Raw genomic sequence first — 16,279 nt, forward strand, 5'->3', positions numbered from 1 at the left:
CTTTCCCTCTGCTGTGCAGCACTTGCCCGCGTCGCTGTGGTTTTAGGGTTGCTGAAACCTCCAGGGCGTGGAAGGCTTAGTCAGGGGACACCCTAGGGCCAGGGTACTGGCTCGCCATTAGAATTAGAATAAAGATGCACATTTGGATTCCTGGGGTCTGCCCCCCTCCCCTCCGGCCTCCCCGGCCCTCCCCTCCTCCTCCTCCCCTCCTCCTCCCCGGGCCTCTGCTCCGCTCCCCTCCCGCCCCGCGCTTACTGTACTCTATTTACCACCCCAGCTGGGCTCGCGCCCGCCCCGCCCACCCCACGGGGATTGGCTGCGAACGCGGAAGGACCGAGCGCTCGCCCCGCGCCAGCGCCCACCAATGGGGGCGCCCGTGCGGCCTGATGGACGCGCCGCCTTCCACCAATGGGGACGCAGGGAAGCCGGATCGTGTGCCCCCGGCGAGTGCCAATAAAAGCCGCCCCGCCAGGCTCCCCGCTTCATTCTGAGCCGAGCCCCGTGCCGAGCGCAGGAAGCTCCGCAGGCGGCGGCGGCCTGAGCTCCTAAGCAGCCCGCTCCTTCCCGGTCTCTCCTTTCCCCGCGCGCGGTCAGCATGAAAGCCTTCAGTCCAGTGAGGTCCGTTAGGAAAAACAGCCTTTCGGACCACAGCCTGGGCATCTCCCGGAGCAAAACCCCGGTGGACGACCCGATGAGCCTGCTCTACAACATGAACGACTGCTACTCCAAGCTCAAGGAGCTGGTGCCCAGCATCCCCCAGAACAAGAAGGTGAGCAAGATGGAAATCCTGCAGCACGTCATCGACTACATCTTGGACCTGCAGATCGCCCTGGACTCGCACCCCACTATCGTCAGCCTGCACCACCAGCGACCTGGGCAGAGTCAGGCGTCCAGGACGCCGCTGACCACCCTAAACACGGACATCAGCATCCTGTCCTTGCAGGTGAGACCTGCTCCCGGTGCCCCCGCCCGCTGCCACGGCCGCGGTCCGGGACTTACAGATGAGCTAATTAACTTTTAAAAAAAAAAACCAAATCTGCTATAGATTGAGTCGCGCGTGAAATTGCTGATAAGTTCTGACACGTTAATGCATCTGTCTGTGATTTCTGAATTGTAGCACAAACGTGTTTAATGAAAGTTTAATAAAAAACGCCCTTTCTCCTTAAGATTGTCTCACCGCCTTTTATCCCCTTTCTCTTGCAGGCTTCTGAATTCCCTTCTGAGTTAATGTCAAATGACAGCAAAGCGCTCTGTGGCTGAATAAATGGTGAGTGTTTGCTCGCGCCTCCCGTCGGTAAACTGCCTCTTGGAGTGTGTGCGCGCGTGTTTTTTCATTTGTGGGGGGGGGGGAGGTACTTGTGTATCTGCAAAATTTGGGGTTTAGTAAACGAATGTGTACTTCCGTAGCACACGGAGCGCACTGTCCGTGTGCCCCAGATGCAGGGGCTCCTGGCTCTGCTTGCTCAAGATCGCAGAACATTCTCCTTTAAAAAAACCAAACCAAACCAAACCCAGTAACTTATTATGAAGGCGGCTGAGGCAAACGTGTGTTGGCTTCTGCCACGCATGTAGCGCCCTGGCTCTTCTCTCCTGTTGCTGCGGTACTAGGAGGTACTAACCTCCATCTAATTAATCTTATCACCACAAATTCCACAGAGATCCTCCTTCCCTCAAACTGGAGCCGTCTGAGGTTCGGCTAGCCCAGCCTTGCTTCCCTGTGCCTCCGACCCTGTGATGTGGGATTCCGACCGCCCTATCTGTTAACTAAAGGGCTGTTTTCAATCAAATAATTGTTACAAGAAGCAGACTGGCGCCTGTGAGCACTGCTGTTGGAGATCCAAATAGGAGATTGCGTTGGGAAGTTTTTCCCTTGAGTCTCTGCTATTTTCATGTTTAATTTTCGCTGTCGAGGCCGAGTGTGTGTGTTGCATCTGGACGCCAGGGTTTGCCCAATCTTTGAGTGTTTGGTGGTTAAATGTTCAAACTGCGGCTTCCTCCCGGCGCCAGTCCGCCCGCCTCTGCCCTTAGGTTCCATTCTCCTAAAACATGCCTCTCCCCCAATCTTTTGCAGGTGTTCATGGCTTTTCTTTTTCTTTGCACAACAACAACGAATCCACGGGATCTTTTAAGGCGCTGAACTTCTTATTTTTCAACCATTTCACAAGGAGAACAACAAGTTGAATGGACCTTTTTAAAAAAAAATGGAAGGAAAACTAAGAATGATCATCTTCCCCAGGGTGTTCTCTGACCTGGACTGTGATATTAGTTATTTATGAAAAAGACTTTTAAATGCCCTTTCTGCAGTTGGAAGGTTTTCTTTATATACTATTCCCACCATGGGGAGCGAAAACGTTAAAATCACAAGGAATTTCCCAATTTAAGCAGACTTTGCCTTTTTTCAAAGGTGGAGCGTGAATACCAGAAGGATCCAGTATTCAGTTACTTAAATGAAGTCTTTTGGTCAGAAATTACCTTTTTTGACGCAAGCCTACTGAATGCTGTGTATATATTTATATATAAATATATATATATATATATTGAGTGAAACCTTGTGAACTCTTTAATTAGAGTTTTCTTGTATAGTGGCAGAGATGTGTATTTCTGCATACAAAGTGTAATGATGTACTTATTCATGCTAAACTTTTTATAAAAGTTTAGTTGTAAACTTAACCCTTTTATACAAAATAAATCGTGTGTTTATTGAATGGTGATTGCCTGCTTTATTTCAGAGGACCAGTGCTTTGATTTTTATTATGCTATGTTATAACTGAACCCAAATAAATACAAGTTCAAATTTATGTAGACTGTATAAGATTATAATAAACATGTCTGAAGTCAATACCTGAATTCTGAATGGTTCTTAAGCTCGCTCGCTCTCCCCACTTCCCCATCCCTCCCGCCACCCCCTAAGCCTTAGAACCTGTGTGCAGAGAGACTCCTTATCAGATGTGTGGTCAGTGCCAGCACCTTGGGGCGAAGGGCTGCTGCTCGCATTTCAGGAGAGCCGACCCCGCTGGGAAGGCTGTAAAGAGAAGTTTCTCTTAGTCCTGCAGGGAAATATCCGTTCTGTGCCTTGGGGCTGAGTTTCAAACCAAGAAATCGCTGTGGCAGTGACTTCTAGGAGTCGGATCATCCAAAATAAAGGTGGAGTCTGGAAGGACTACTTGTCTGAGTAGGTGCTAAGACACTTTTGGAGGATATGAAACTGCTTGTTAATCGAAGGGTAAAGTCCCAGAGTTCAGGACATGATTTAAAAGATTTAGGGGAAGGCAGAAAAGAGCCCTGGGTGTCCGCTGTTCGCCCGTGGGAACGCAAGCTGTAAGAGGCCCGAGCTCTCCCGGCCTCCCGAGCTTCCCCTGCGCCTCCCCCACCTGGGGCTCAGCCAGCCTCCGGGAGACGGGGCTGGGGCGGAGCCCACTTTCCAAGACAGGTGGCTGTTAGATCGCCCTTCACCCTTGACTGCACCCCTGGACTGCCCAGGGAAGAAGAGGGAGGGAGGGAGAGGAGAAAGGCCTTCTGAGTCACAGAAGAAGTGCCAGCGCGCTATTCCCTCACCTGGCAGATTCGGACCCGCTCTAAAACACGGGGTTCACACGAACACGTGCTTCAAATTCCTAGGTGTACGTCTGCTCCCAAATCGTGTGTGTGAGGGCGCGGTGGGAGGTGCTGGGAGGCGGGGCCGAGGTGGGTGGGGACCGGAGGACAGGCGGCCGGGACGGTGGCTCACCTGGGGCCGCTTTCTCAGGCCCGGCCCAGCAGGTGTTCGGGTGGCGCCACCTGGTCTGCCCTGGCGGCGGTGGCGTTTCCGCCCCGACAGCGAATCCGTCCAAGGGGAGCGCGGGCCCAGGTGTGGAGAGGCGGGCCCCCGCACCCCCCGCACCCCCTGGGACCCTCCTTCCTCCGGGCCGGCGTCGGGGAGCCCGGCGGGGCAGCTCTGACGCCACCCGCGCCACCGCGCCCTGCCCCGCGTCCACGCCGCCGGCGAGCACGTGCTTTGACCCGGGCCGTCGTTGTTGTCGATAATCATACCCCCGGGGACGCCGCTCTGCCTGCCGCACCTGGGCGGGGCCGGTCACCCCGCGGCAGGCCGCCTGGCAGACCTGTCACCTGATGTCTGGCCACCTGTCGTCAGCCCGCCGGGCGCCCCGCACCACGGGCCGCCCTGCGCCGGGCGGTGACGGGAAGCGCGAGGACCGGTCGCTGCCCGCCCGCCCCCGCCCCATCCTTTCCTCCGGGGGCGACGGGATGGGGGCGCAGACCGCGGCCCCTGGTCCCTCCCGGCCTCGGCGACCCGCGCGTGGTCGGCTCGCCTGGGCGAGGGGCTCAGACTCCGCCGGGGGGCTTCTGCAGGGGCTCGTGGGCTTCCCGAGGACGCCGTGCGGCCGGGACGGGGCCCCTTCGAGCACCTGCGCCGTCCCTGGAAGCCAGAGACCGTTTGCCACGTTTGGACGACGACCCAGAGTAGCAGCGGCGTCCAGGAAAAGCGGCACCTTTCGGAGGAGGCTTCGCGCGGCGGAGCTCGGGCTGCTGTTCGGGGTGCGGCCGGTGGAGGCCGGGCGCCACCTGCTGGCCGGCACGAGGAAGGCGGCTCGCGAGCGCGGGGTCCCGGGGCGGGGGAACCTGGGGGGCGATGAGCCGGGCAGAGGGGAGAAAACGCCCGGGAGAAACAGCCTTTTGAAAATGGACGCTTGTGAAAGATTGCCTCTCGAATGTGTACAGTCCTTTCCACGTGTGACTCTTATTTCGTCTCTACTACTTCATACCTTAGAAAGGATCCCCTTTTGCAAACTAGTGTCTACTACCAATTCTACACTCGGGGCTGTCTTGGATTTTAATACAAGTATCAGACATCACCCCCAGGCTCAAAGAGATTATGACTGGTTTGCGGAGAAAAATGAATTGTGAAGTCAAATGAAAGCCGGAGAGTTTTCCGTTCTCTTTTCCTTACATTTATTTTATTTTTCCTGAACGGCTTAATGACATTAACCAGGACCTCCACTGTTGCATTAAAGGAATATGGGGTGGGAGCCGGCATCCTTGTCTTAGTCCAAATCTTGATGAGAATAAGTCAGACTTTCTCCATTATGCATGACCTGACTCTAGGATTTTGTTGTAATATATACTCTTGATCCATTTTGTGAAGAACCCTTTAATTGTTAGGTGTTTTTTGTTTTGGGGGGATTTTGAAGCACAATTTGGGAGCGAATTTGGTAAAATATTTTTATTCTATTTACTGATACTATTCTTCTCTAGTGTATTACACTGATTTTTCTGATGTGAACGAGGCTTGCATTTCTGTAATAAATCCTACTTGAACATGACATATGATTACTTCTCATGTACACTGTCGGATTCTGTTAGCCAATATTTTACTTGGAATTTTTGAGAATAAAACAGAGCCTGTGGTTTCTTTTCTTGTGCTGTCCTTATCTGATTTTGGAATCAAGGTCAAACTAACCTCAAACAATAGATGTGCAGGTCAGTTTACATTTAATTTTAGTTCTCAAAGCCATGGATAAATCCTCGAAGGTAGGCCAACATGTGGTCTCTCCCTTCTATAGAAACTGGATTCACAGATGTGAAGGGAGTGACCAAGGGCACACAGACTCCATCCAGGGTTTTACTTGAATGGTGAAGGGGCTTCTGAGGACAAAGATGTAGAATAGGAAAGAGCATTCTTGTCAATAAAAACCTGTTTCGTGGAGCTTTTTGTTGTGGTTCAAGGATAATTTTTTACGGGGCTTTTCACATTGTGGGTGTGCAGCCCCAGAACTATCCAAATCCCTGTTAGCCTGGCTCACCACACACCCTTCCGATTTCTGACGCCTTCTGCTCCTGGAAAGGCACCTCCCAGCCCCTGAGTGTCTTTCTGGGTGATGGTTCTGCTCAGGTTTTGAACGTCTGTTTGCTCATAAAGATCATCCGAGACAGAGACAAGATTTGTTGAGAAGCCTAAAACGTATTTTGTTTAGTGCCAACTACTGAGAGCGAGCAGAACATCAGCATGATGACGCGTGTGTGTCTGGGGGGCCCCTCCTGAGGGAGGGTACCAAACCCAGCATGGGGGCATTGACCCAACAGGAACTGGAGACAAGATTTCACTCCCCTGTGAAGCAGGACACTGGAAGTGAGACCGCCCTCGAAAGCCTGCAATCTGAATTACAGTGTAGACTAAAAAGAAAATTAACCCTCATCCAGGAGGATCATGGGGAGGCCTATCTGTCCCTGGGAGCTCAGGAGGGGAGAAACACCTCCCTTGAGAATTCACAGCCACAGACATGCCCCGCTGGGGAATGGAAATTTAAATGTATACTGCCCTGTTCATTTGAGAAATTCTAGTGCTGATAAATTAATATAAAAATCGTTCCTGGTTGGTGATACCCCTGGGGTGTTTGGCAGGAGCAAATGCAAAACTTCTCCAGAGAGGGAAGCCCTCGATTACCGACCACACAAAATTCTCATATTCAATGGCTTGCTGAAAGTAGGTTTACAATTAAAAATTTTATAACCTACTGAAAACCAATTTACAGTGAAAGAATTGGTAGATACGACCAAGAGAAAGATTAGATACCAAAGAACTGTAGACTCTAAGGTAAGGGTAACTAAAATGATTTGAGAAAAGAAATCAAAGAACTAATTAAAAACATCAGAAAATCACAAGGTACAGTCACTGAAATTGAAAACTCAATGGAGGGTTAAAACCCAGACTTAAAACTACTGGAGCATTTCTAGATGCTAACAATGAACAGTCTGAAAAGGAAATTAAGAAAACAATTCCAGGGGAGCCTGGCTGTCTCATTCAGGAGAGCACGTGACTCTTGATCGCAGGGTCTTGCATTCAAGCCCCACGTTGGGTGTGGAGCACACTTTAAAAAAAGTAAAAATAAGAAAACAATTCCATTTACAATAGCATCAAAATGAATAAAATACTTAGGAATTAATTTAGCCAAGGAAGTGAAAGACTTGCACACTGAAAACTACAAAATGTTGGAGAAAGAAATTAAAGAAGACATAAATAAATGGAAAAACATCTCGTGCTCATGAACTGGAGATTTTAATACTGTTAAAAATGTCAATCTCACCCAAAGCAATCTACAGATTCAGTGAAAATCCCAATGACATTTTTTGCAGAAATAGAAAAATTCATCCTAAAATTCACATGGAATCTTAAGGGACCCTGAATAGCAAAAGCTATCTTGAAAAAGAAGAACAAAGATGTAGAACTCACAGTTCCTGGCTTCAAAACTTACTATAAAGCTATGGCAATCAAAGCAGTGTGGTACAGTATAAGGACAAACATACTGACACATGGAATAGACTAGAGAACCCAGAAATAAACCCTCACATATGTGGTCAAATGATTTTCAACAAGGATGCCAAGGCCATTCGATAGAGAAGGGCCGGTCTTTTCAACAAACTAGAGATCCACATACAAAAGAACAAAGTCAGACCCTTCCCTAACACCTTATACAAAAAGTTAACTCAAAAAGCATCCAAGACCTACATGTAATGGCTGAAACTACAAAAGTCTTAGAAGAAAGCATACGGCATAAGCTTCACGACGTTGGACTTGGCAATGATTTCTTGGATATGACACCAAAGGCATTGGCAACAAAAATAAAAATTGGACTTGATGAAAACTTACAACCGTGCCTCACCGGACACCATCAACAGGGCGGAAAAGCAACCCGGAGAATGCGAGAAAATCTTTGCAAATCGTAGATCTGATAAGGGATTAATTGCCAGCATATATGGAGGGCTCCTAAAACTCAACAACAAAAAAGCAAACAACCCAATTCAAAAATAGACAAAGGACTTGAATAAATATTTCACCAAAGAAGATATATGAATGGCCAATAAAACATGAAAAGAAAATCCGCATCACTAATCATTAGGGAAATGTAAATCCAAACCATAATGACATTTCACACTCGTTAGGATGGCTACTATCAAAAAAATGAAACAAAACAGAATCTAAAACAAAACAGATAATAACAAGCATTGGGAGGATGTGGAGGAGTTGGAAGTCTTGTGCACTCTTAGAATGTAAGATAAGATAGCCGCTGTGGACAACAGTATGGCATCACCTCAAAAAAATTAAAAAGTAGAATTACCATATGTTCCAACAATTCTACTTCTGGATATGTATCCAAAAGAATTGAGGCAGGGTCTCAAAGAGATATTTTATGTCCATGTTCACGGAAGCATTATTCACAATAGCTAAAACATGGAAGCAACCCCTGTGCCTATCAACAGATGAGTGGATAAGCCACATGTGGTGTGGACATACAATGAAATATTAGCCTTAAGCAGGAAGGAAATTCCAACATCGGCTATAAGATGAACTTTGAGGACATGATACGAAGTGAAATAAGCCAGTCACAGAAAGAGAAGTACCATGTGATTCCATTTATATGTGGTACTTAGTGTCAAAATCACAGAGACAAAGTACAGGAGTGGGTGCCAGGGGAAGGGGAGAAAGGGGGCGCTTAATGGGTGTAGAGTTTCAGTGTTACAAGATGGTGGTGATGGTTGCACAACAATATGAACATTCTTAACACCACTGAATCGTCCACTTAAAAATAATTAAGATGGTAAATTTTATGTTATGTGTATTTTACCAGAGAAAAAATTTTTAAGCTACTAGAGAGAGCGTTAATGAACTGGGAGATGGATCTGAGGAAATAACCCAAAATACAGCACAGAGAGATAAAGATCTCACAGAGATGAAATCAAGGTAGGACACAGAGGACGCGATGGGAAAGCCCGACACGTAAGGCAGACTTTACTGAAGGTCGTGCAACGGAGGGGAGTGCATGACAGCAGACAGGTGACTTGAACTTGAACGTTAGACATGTCTAAATATCAGACAAGCCTTTAGTCAAGCTAATGTGCCACACATGCATATGTCCTAAAAATGGAAAAGTGCAAGTCCAACAACAAGTGAAAGTTCACAGATAAAGTAATACAACGGCCTTTACACACACAAATAGGTGGTCTGCTTCATTCATAGTAAGATTAGCACACACGGAAACTACACAGATACCAGTTCTCACCGAGCAGATGGACAACAGTCCAAACGTGTCCATACATTCTGTTGACAAGGCTGTGGGGGGAACAGTCTTGTTCATCGTTCATGATAAAATGGTACGACCCCTATGCAGAGGAACTGGACACCAGCTAGCAAAACTATGTATGCATTTACTCTTTCACCCAGCTGTCCCACCCAAGGACTCTATTACAAAGTGACACTTGCAAAATATGAAGTAATTGATGCTCCCAGTTAATAGATTTGGCATTATTTTTAATAGTAAATGACTGGAAACCACTTAAATGTCCATCGGTAGGGGGCTGGTTGCAAAATCTATCGTACATCCACGATGCTGCATTGTGAAGAGTAAGAGCTCTCTCCACACACTCCTGTGGGCTCTCCAGGGTATAATGTCGAGTGGAGAGGGCATAGTGCAGGGCAGTGTATGGAGCAGGCTTCTGTGTCCGAGGGAAGGTATGGGGCACCTGGGTGCCTCAGTCAAGCATCCAACTCTTGATTTCGGCTCAGATCATGATCTCAGGGTCGTGAGATCGAGCCCTGTGTCAGGCTCTGTGCTGAGCATGGAGCCCCCTTGGGATTCTCTCTCTCCCTCTCCCTCTGCTCCTCCTCCCCGACTTGTGCACTTTCTCTCTTTAAAAAGAAGAAGAAAACTATAACATACGCATAGAGATTCATATCTGTTTATATCTGCAGAGAAATAAAATGGGAGGATAAACCAATTGAAATGGTTATTGAAGGAGGAGGGATAGAACAGAGGAGAAATGTGACGTCTCTAAATGTATCCTGTTATATAGTTTTGATTAAAATGTAAACGTTTTTCTAAAAAAATTCAAGAAAAAAGCAATACATAAAATTTTAAAAATAATAGAACAAATGGATCTAATTGTATCTCAAGTTGGTGATATACCCATACCAAGCCAACAATTATCCCAGCCGACTACCGTGGAACACAGTAGTTTTACTCAACATGCCTGGTGATGTTCTAAGGACAAAAAGAGCTGCAAAGAAATCATAAAGTTCATATTGTCGGTAATAATCTTGGCATTGTTATTTTTAAACTGGTAAGTATATATTGTAAGGTAAGCAAAGAAGGAATTACGTTTAATGGTATTAGGGACCAAGATTTTCATGTAAGAGAAATTAGTTACAAGTAAGAGTTAAAGAAGAAAAAAAGCCCAAAACCTTATATTTGAACTGAAAATATCAATTTAAACTTTTTCTCTTAAAAAATATTTTTCTAATGTCCCACCGACAATGCCTAGAAGCAATGGTAACTTGCAGTAATGAGAACCTCCTTACACCAGCTTCGTTCTCCACTACCACCAAACCCTAGAAGTGAGCAGGGTTCCTTGGAGAAACGGCTGATTCCCCGTCTAGGACAGGAAGTAAAAATAAAAACAAAAATAAAGAGGAGACAAAAATAGAATAAAACTCTCTGGGTCCCAGTGAAGGCTTCTAGACCACCAACTCTTTTTAAAAATGGATAATTAAAGGGAAATAAAAAGTGTTTGTCCTGGGGGCGCCTGGGTGGCTCAGTCGGTTAAGAGTCTAACTCTTGATTTCAGCCCAGGTCGTGATCTCAGGGTCATGAGATCGAGCCCCACGTCGGGCTCGTGTGCTGGGCGCGGAGCCTGCTTAAGATTCTAACTCTCTCTCTCTCTGTGTCTCTCTAAAAATAAAAAGACAAATAAAATAAAATTTAAAAACCATTTGTCCTGCGTTCCCAGAATAAGCTGTATGTCAGAAAACCGTAAGAGAAAGACAAAATTAGCAAACCGCCATTCACAGCCCTTCACGTCACAACGAACTTAGAACTAAATGTGTGACAACTAATGGAGCTACCGATTCAGGCGGGGTCATCGATGTTCAGTGAAATCATTAGGTGAAAGACAGACGGGGGACTTTATAATGACACGATCAGGCTGTTTATGAGGAAATGCTTACTTGAACCTCTGAGTCGGTCACTACAAATCCAGACAAAGGAGATGTGTCCCGTCAGAAGGACACAGCGTAACTCGTGAAATATTTTTAGGAAAACATTTTTTCCGATAATCCAATTTGAAATAACATAAAGCCTTTCGATCTAACTTCTGGTCTCTGGGAAACAGGGAAGAGCAAGTGAAATGGGGAGCGAGCAGAAGTCCAGAATGGGGGCTTCCGCACAAAGGCCCAGCTTGGTCAACACATCAGTGGCATTGAAGCAGGGCTCGTGGGGAGGATGGGACAAGAGCTGTCCTTGATTAAGACAACGTAAGAAACTTAACAGCCAAATGCAAGGAACGGGTCTTGTTCAGCTTCCTAAACTCTAAACAGGCCGTTGTTTTACACAGTTGGAGATGTTTGAACGAACCCTGGGCATTAGATGATATTACAGAATTAGCTCTGTTGATGTGAAGCTGGGGCATTATGTTACACAGGAGAATGACCCTGCCTTTTAAGATGTGCACTCAAGTATTTACAGGTAAGGCGACATGATGCCGAAGAATCGCTCTAAAATACTCCGGAAAAAGGAAAGGGGAGTAAGGCAGGTGATCGAAGCACAGCAAAATGCTGATGGGCACAGGGCTGTCCTCTGTATTGGGAAATGCTCATGATTGGTAAGTTAGAGAGACAGTCCTTTCTCCAAAGGCTCCGGCCTCCTGCCATGTGGCATCCTCGTTCCCTCCCTTGAGGTTGACCTTGAACTAGTGCAGCTGAACTCTCCTTCCTCACCTGGTTCAGCTGCCTTTGCCCCCACTGAGAAGAGACGCTGCTCTGTACGCCCAGGGACACCCGGGTCTCACCAAAAGGCAGAAAAGAAAATCTCTACGAGTCCCAGAAATGTCTTCCCATCCTCTCTCCTCCCCACTGTCATGAGCAGAGAACAGTACATACGTGTATTTCCACATATATGATTATGCCTTCCTTTTAGAATACGGCCTTCGTTTTAAGTAAGCTTCCGCCTAGAGACAATGCTGTGAGATGTATTTTACACATACAGTCTTCTAAATAAGTTCCATCAGTTCTGGAAGAAAGTTCTCAAAAACTCACACATTCCTTCAAACTTTTATGTCTCAAAAAATCCTACAGAAGCACTGCAAGCAAGGAAAAAGGAAAGGCCATTCTTAATGTTCTAATTTTACCAGAATTTGCCAAAGCCTACCGGGAGGAAAAAATATTCCAAAAATGTTAACTGAAACTTTAATCCCCTAAAGTAAAATATTTAAAGGAACAAAAAAAATCTCAAATTTAAATTTAATCCATACCGGTTGAGTCAATCCAATTTAGAGATGTCTTGACTAGGAAAGAAATTTCTGAACAAGTTTGTCAAAAGCCCTTGTTCTGTGGCCGACAATGACTTCTGAGAATCATCCTGAAACACGAACGTGGCCTGGAGTACGATCTCTGCAAACTCCATTTGATGAAGAAGCAATTGCAAATCCCAGGGACAAGGGATGTGTCCCACTAGTTCTCATCCCGTATGCCGTTGTCCATGAGAACAAACACTCCGTCCTCGTAAGCTGCTCTTGCTAAAACAAGGAGACACTTCCTTCCGGGGATCAATCTCTGATGTGTCAAAGGGGTTACATTTATTAATTCATTTATTCCACAAACAATGATCGGATCCACCTATGTGGCGGACATTAGTCTAAGGGCTGCAGACACAGCAAACCCAGCAGACAAGGGTCCCTGCCCTGGGGGAGCCCGCGTTCCAGCAGTGAGACAGGGATCATGTACAACAAGTGCATTCTAGCAGATCTGAGGGGGCTAAGTGCTATGAAGAAAAATAAAGTAAGGAAAGGCCAGAGGGGCTACAAGAGGAGCCAGGGATTGAGTTACTGTCTCTGGGCTCCAAGCCCACCCCACCATCCTCAACTCTGGTTTGGAGGCTCTGCGGAAGGGTGGCCCCTGGGTTAGGGTGGCCAGTGGTGGGGGAGGGAGGGCGACGGCAGGCGTGGGGCAGCAGGACCAGATCGAGCTCCTTCTGGGGCTCCCGGAAGCCACACCCAACATGCCTGCCCCCAGCCCTCTGGCTTTCAACACCCAGAGAGACCGCTGACCCACTCCCCTCCCAGACTCCAGCACCAGCGAGGAGCACCTGCTCTTCATGGGATCTGGGGCCCAGGCCCAGGGCACCCCCTCCGGCTCAGAGACCCCCGCACCAGTGAGTGGCACCCTCTCCTCAGAGCCTCCGAGAGTTCATCATCCCAGCCTCCTACTTTGTGTCCTCAGCCCAAGGGTGGAAACACTCCCTGAAGTAACCACCTCTGTGATACCTGAGAGTTCTTTTTTTGCTTTTTCTGTTACGTAGCTAGTACTTGATAGCTAGTTCATAGTTTTATTCTTTCTGCTAAAGTTTGTGACCGGACCTTGACTGGCACACTGGACTCTTCAACCCCTGTGTCCTCTCCTATATGACATGAAATCCGCACTGCTCAGAGGACAGATGGAACAGGCTCACCAAGTCTTGGGTTTAAAATAGAATTTTAGTTATGTATTAGTTCTATATTGCTGCATAACAAAGTACCCCAAAATTTAGTATCTTAACACAACAAATATTTATTACCTTGCACAGCTTCTGCGGGTCAGGAATCGGGAGTGGCTTACTTGGGTGGCTCTGACTCAAGGCTCAACCTCACTGGGGGATCAGCTTCAGACTCACTCACATGGTTGCGGCAAGTCTCTGTTCCTCACCGGCTATTGGCCAAGGGTCTTAAGTTCCTTGACACATGGGCTTCTCCATCTCTTCACGACATGGCAGCCAGCTTCCCCCAGAGTGGGACAGAGAAAGAATGTCAGAAGTGACATACCACCATGGTGGGTCACAGACCAACTCTGGGACAGTGGGAGGGACAACAAGGGTGTGGGATGTAGGGTGGGGGCACCAGGAATGGGCGCTTCCTGACGCCATCTTGGAAGTTGGCTACACAGGCTCTTTTTACTAAAAACTTTGGGCTTTGGGCTGGGGTGGGATCAGAGCCAGGCTGAGTGTCCTGATTCCTGTGCTGCTGGAGAAAATCAAGAGACTTCTAGACCTGGGCAGGAGCTATAATCCATAGGTCCTCCAAGTGGGAAATGGCTAACTCCTTATTGCAGGCACCATTTTAGAAGCTCTTTGGAAACATTTGGTGGAAATGGCAGGGATAATTTTGGCTGTGTGACTCCTCCAGGCATATCTTGCTTTGTCACTAAAACTCTTATTTTAGGGATTATGGTGACATTTTCTCTAGCTGTTGAGATGTCTAGATGTCAATGGCTTATATGTGTCTTCTGTGGTTATAGCCAATATATTTCAAACTTATTAACCAGACTACAACTAACTTGGCTTTTTCAACCCAAGAAAAAACAGCATATTGACTAACCACACATCACAGAACTTCATAACTCATTAGATCATTTTTCTTTTCCCAAATATTACTCTCAGTTGATCAAACACCCGGTCATAAATAGAACCTTGAACTGAAACAAATAATATTTCCACTTTCACAATGGCGGGAATAATCGTGGCAAATCTGAAAGATTAGATACATAGATGTAAAACCATACTCTTAAATGTTTTGGACTTGAAATGATTATTCTACTAATACATGGAATGGCAAGTTATAATAGCCCAGGATAAAATCCAGGAAGCCCGTCCCTCCGCCTGCCCCACCCGGCTGGAATATGTACGCAGCCTGTCTCGGAGGAAATATTTTAATCACTGGAAAGATTACACACAATCGATAGTGTTCTTTGGATCCACCATAGAAAGTGATACCCTTCAAGTAGTTAAGGAGATAAAAAGATCGAAGTTCTGGAAATGGTGAAAGCAGCTCTTGGGCCATTTCCACACATTTATACATAGGATGGTGGTAGCTCTGCTGTAAGATAAAGATAGGCGACTTGAATCCTAAATGTTATGTTGATATGCAATCTGAAAATAGTATATATTGAAGATTTTTTATACACTTCCACATTTTCTGTGTAAGGCCTTTACATTCTTAGTTATAGGCAAAGGCCCAAGTTCTCTGAGATTCCATAGCCAAATCATCAGTGAAATAGAAGGAAAGAAAAAAAAAAAACCACCACACAAACCTCTTGCTGGAAGCCATATGCAAGAGAGAAATGGTGACAGTGTCTGAAAAGAAAGCCACTTCTATTTTTTACATCTTTTTTCACTATAGTAAGGGTGTAAATTTTAACTGACATTTTCCAACTAAGTAGAAATCACTCTGGGGGGACAAGTGGATGCGATTGCCCACCAAAAGTACATTGAAGTCTTCGATGGTGAGGGAACAGCTCTACTTGATTTCAAAGATCTTCAACCAAGACGGATTCCTGCCCAGGCTAACCTCGCAGGAGCCGCGTGGCACCCAGAGCTGAGGTCGAGGCTTCGGGGGCAGGAAGCGGCAGGTGCGTCCCCCCGTGCCCCCGGGCCAGCGCCTGCACCAGCCAACCGTCAGGACCACCAGAAGCAAAGCGACCGGTCCTTTCAGCTCCAGCGTGCTATCTGGAATTCTCCTGCCCCGAGAAGAACAGTTCTCGAAAATCAGGCTGGGACGCATGCAGCATACAGCAGAGCTATTTTTCTGTCCGTTTCCTGCCAGGAGGGTATCATAGGGGAGTATTTGCCTTCCTGATCCCCATAGCGATCTGTGGCGGTTTGTATTTTCCAAAAAGGCTGCAAAAACATTTCTGGTCCCACGTGCTCTTCTAGAACCTTGCCGCTCCAACAGCAAGGGGTGGAGTCTGGCTCCTGCCCTTGAACCTGGGCTGCACTTCATGAATGCAATGGAAGGGATGTTCTGTGAATTCCAAGGCTGGTTCATAAAGGTCATACAACGTGGCCTGGTTCTCTCTCTCTCTCCCTCCCTCTGTCTCTCTCTTTCCCTCAGACTCAGGACATTCACCCCTAGTATGTAGCTGCCATTTCGTGAGGAAGCACAAGCTGCAGAGAGCCCATGTGTAGGTGTTGCCACCGACACCGACCATCCCAGCTGACAGCACATCTGTCACCCACCAGACACGTGAGTGAGAAAACCCTTGAGAGGCCTCCAGACCCTCCCACCATCTGACCACAATTGCATGCAAGACCCTGAGTGAGAACACCTGGCTGAGCCCAGTAAAGCCCAGAACTGTAAGAAAAATATTATATATATCTGACATAACATGTAATTGTTATTGTTTATGCCATTCAGTTTGGGGTGGCTTCCTACACAGCAACTGGTAACCAGCACATGGGCTAAAAACGTAAGACATTATGCTGTT

General features: G+C 47.0%; 1 protein-coding gene across 1 annotated transcript; it reads left to right on the top strand.

Moving 5' to 3' along the window:
* Positions 1–455: 455 nt before the first annotated feature.
* On the top strand, positions 456–2,839 carry ID2 (inhibitor of DNA binding 2). The gene is made up of 3 exons (XM_036067849.2): positions 456–943; positions 1,204–1,267; positions 2,072–2,839. Exons 1-2 carry the CDS (start codon positions 596–598, stop codon positions 1,258–1,260), a joined length of 405 nt encoding a protein of 134 aa, XP_035923742.1. The 5' UTR covers positions 456–595; the 3' UTR covers positions 1,261–1,267; positions 2,072–2,839.
* The last annotated feature ends 13,440 nt before the right edge of the window (positions 2,840–16,279 follow it).

Source organism: Halichoerus grypus, chromosome 10, assembly GCF_964656455.1.
Source record: "Halichoerus grypus chromosome 10, mHalGry1.hap1.1, whole genome shotgun sequence".
Taxonomy (NCBI): Eukaryota; Metazoa; Chordata; class Mammalia; order Carnivora; family Phocidae; genus Halichoerus; species Halichoerus grypus.

Excerpts from the sequence above, each read along its gene's own strand:
- ID2 (XM_036067849.2), top strand. The coding sequence starts at position 596 with ATGAAAGCCTTCAGTCCAGTGAGGTCCGTTAGGAAAAACAGCCTTTCG. Across the intron at positions 944-1,203 it reads TCAGCATCCTGTCCTTGCAG|GCTTCTGAATTCCCTTCTGA; the intron begins GTGAGACCTGCT and ends TTTCTCTTGCAG.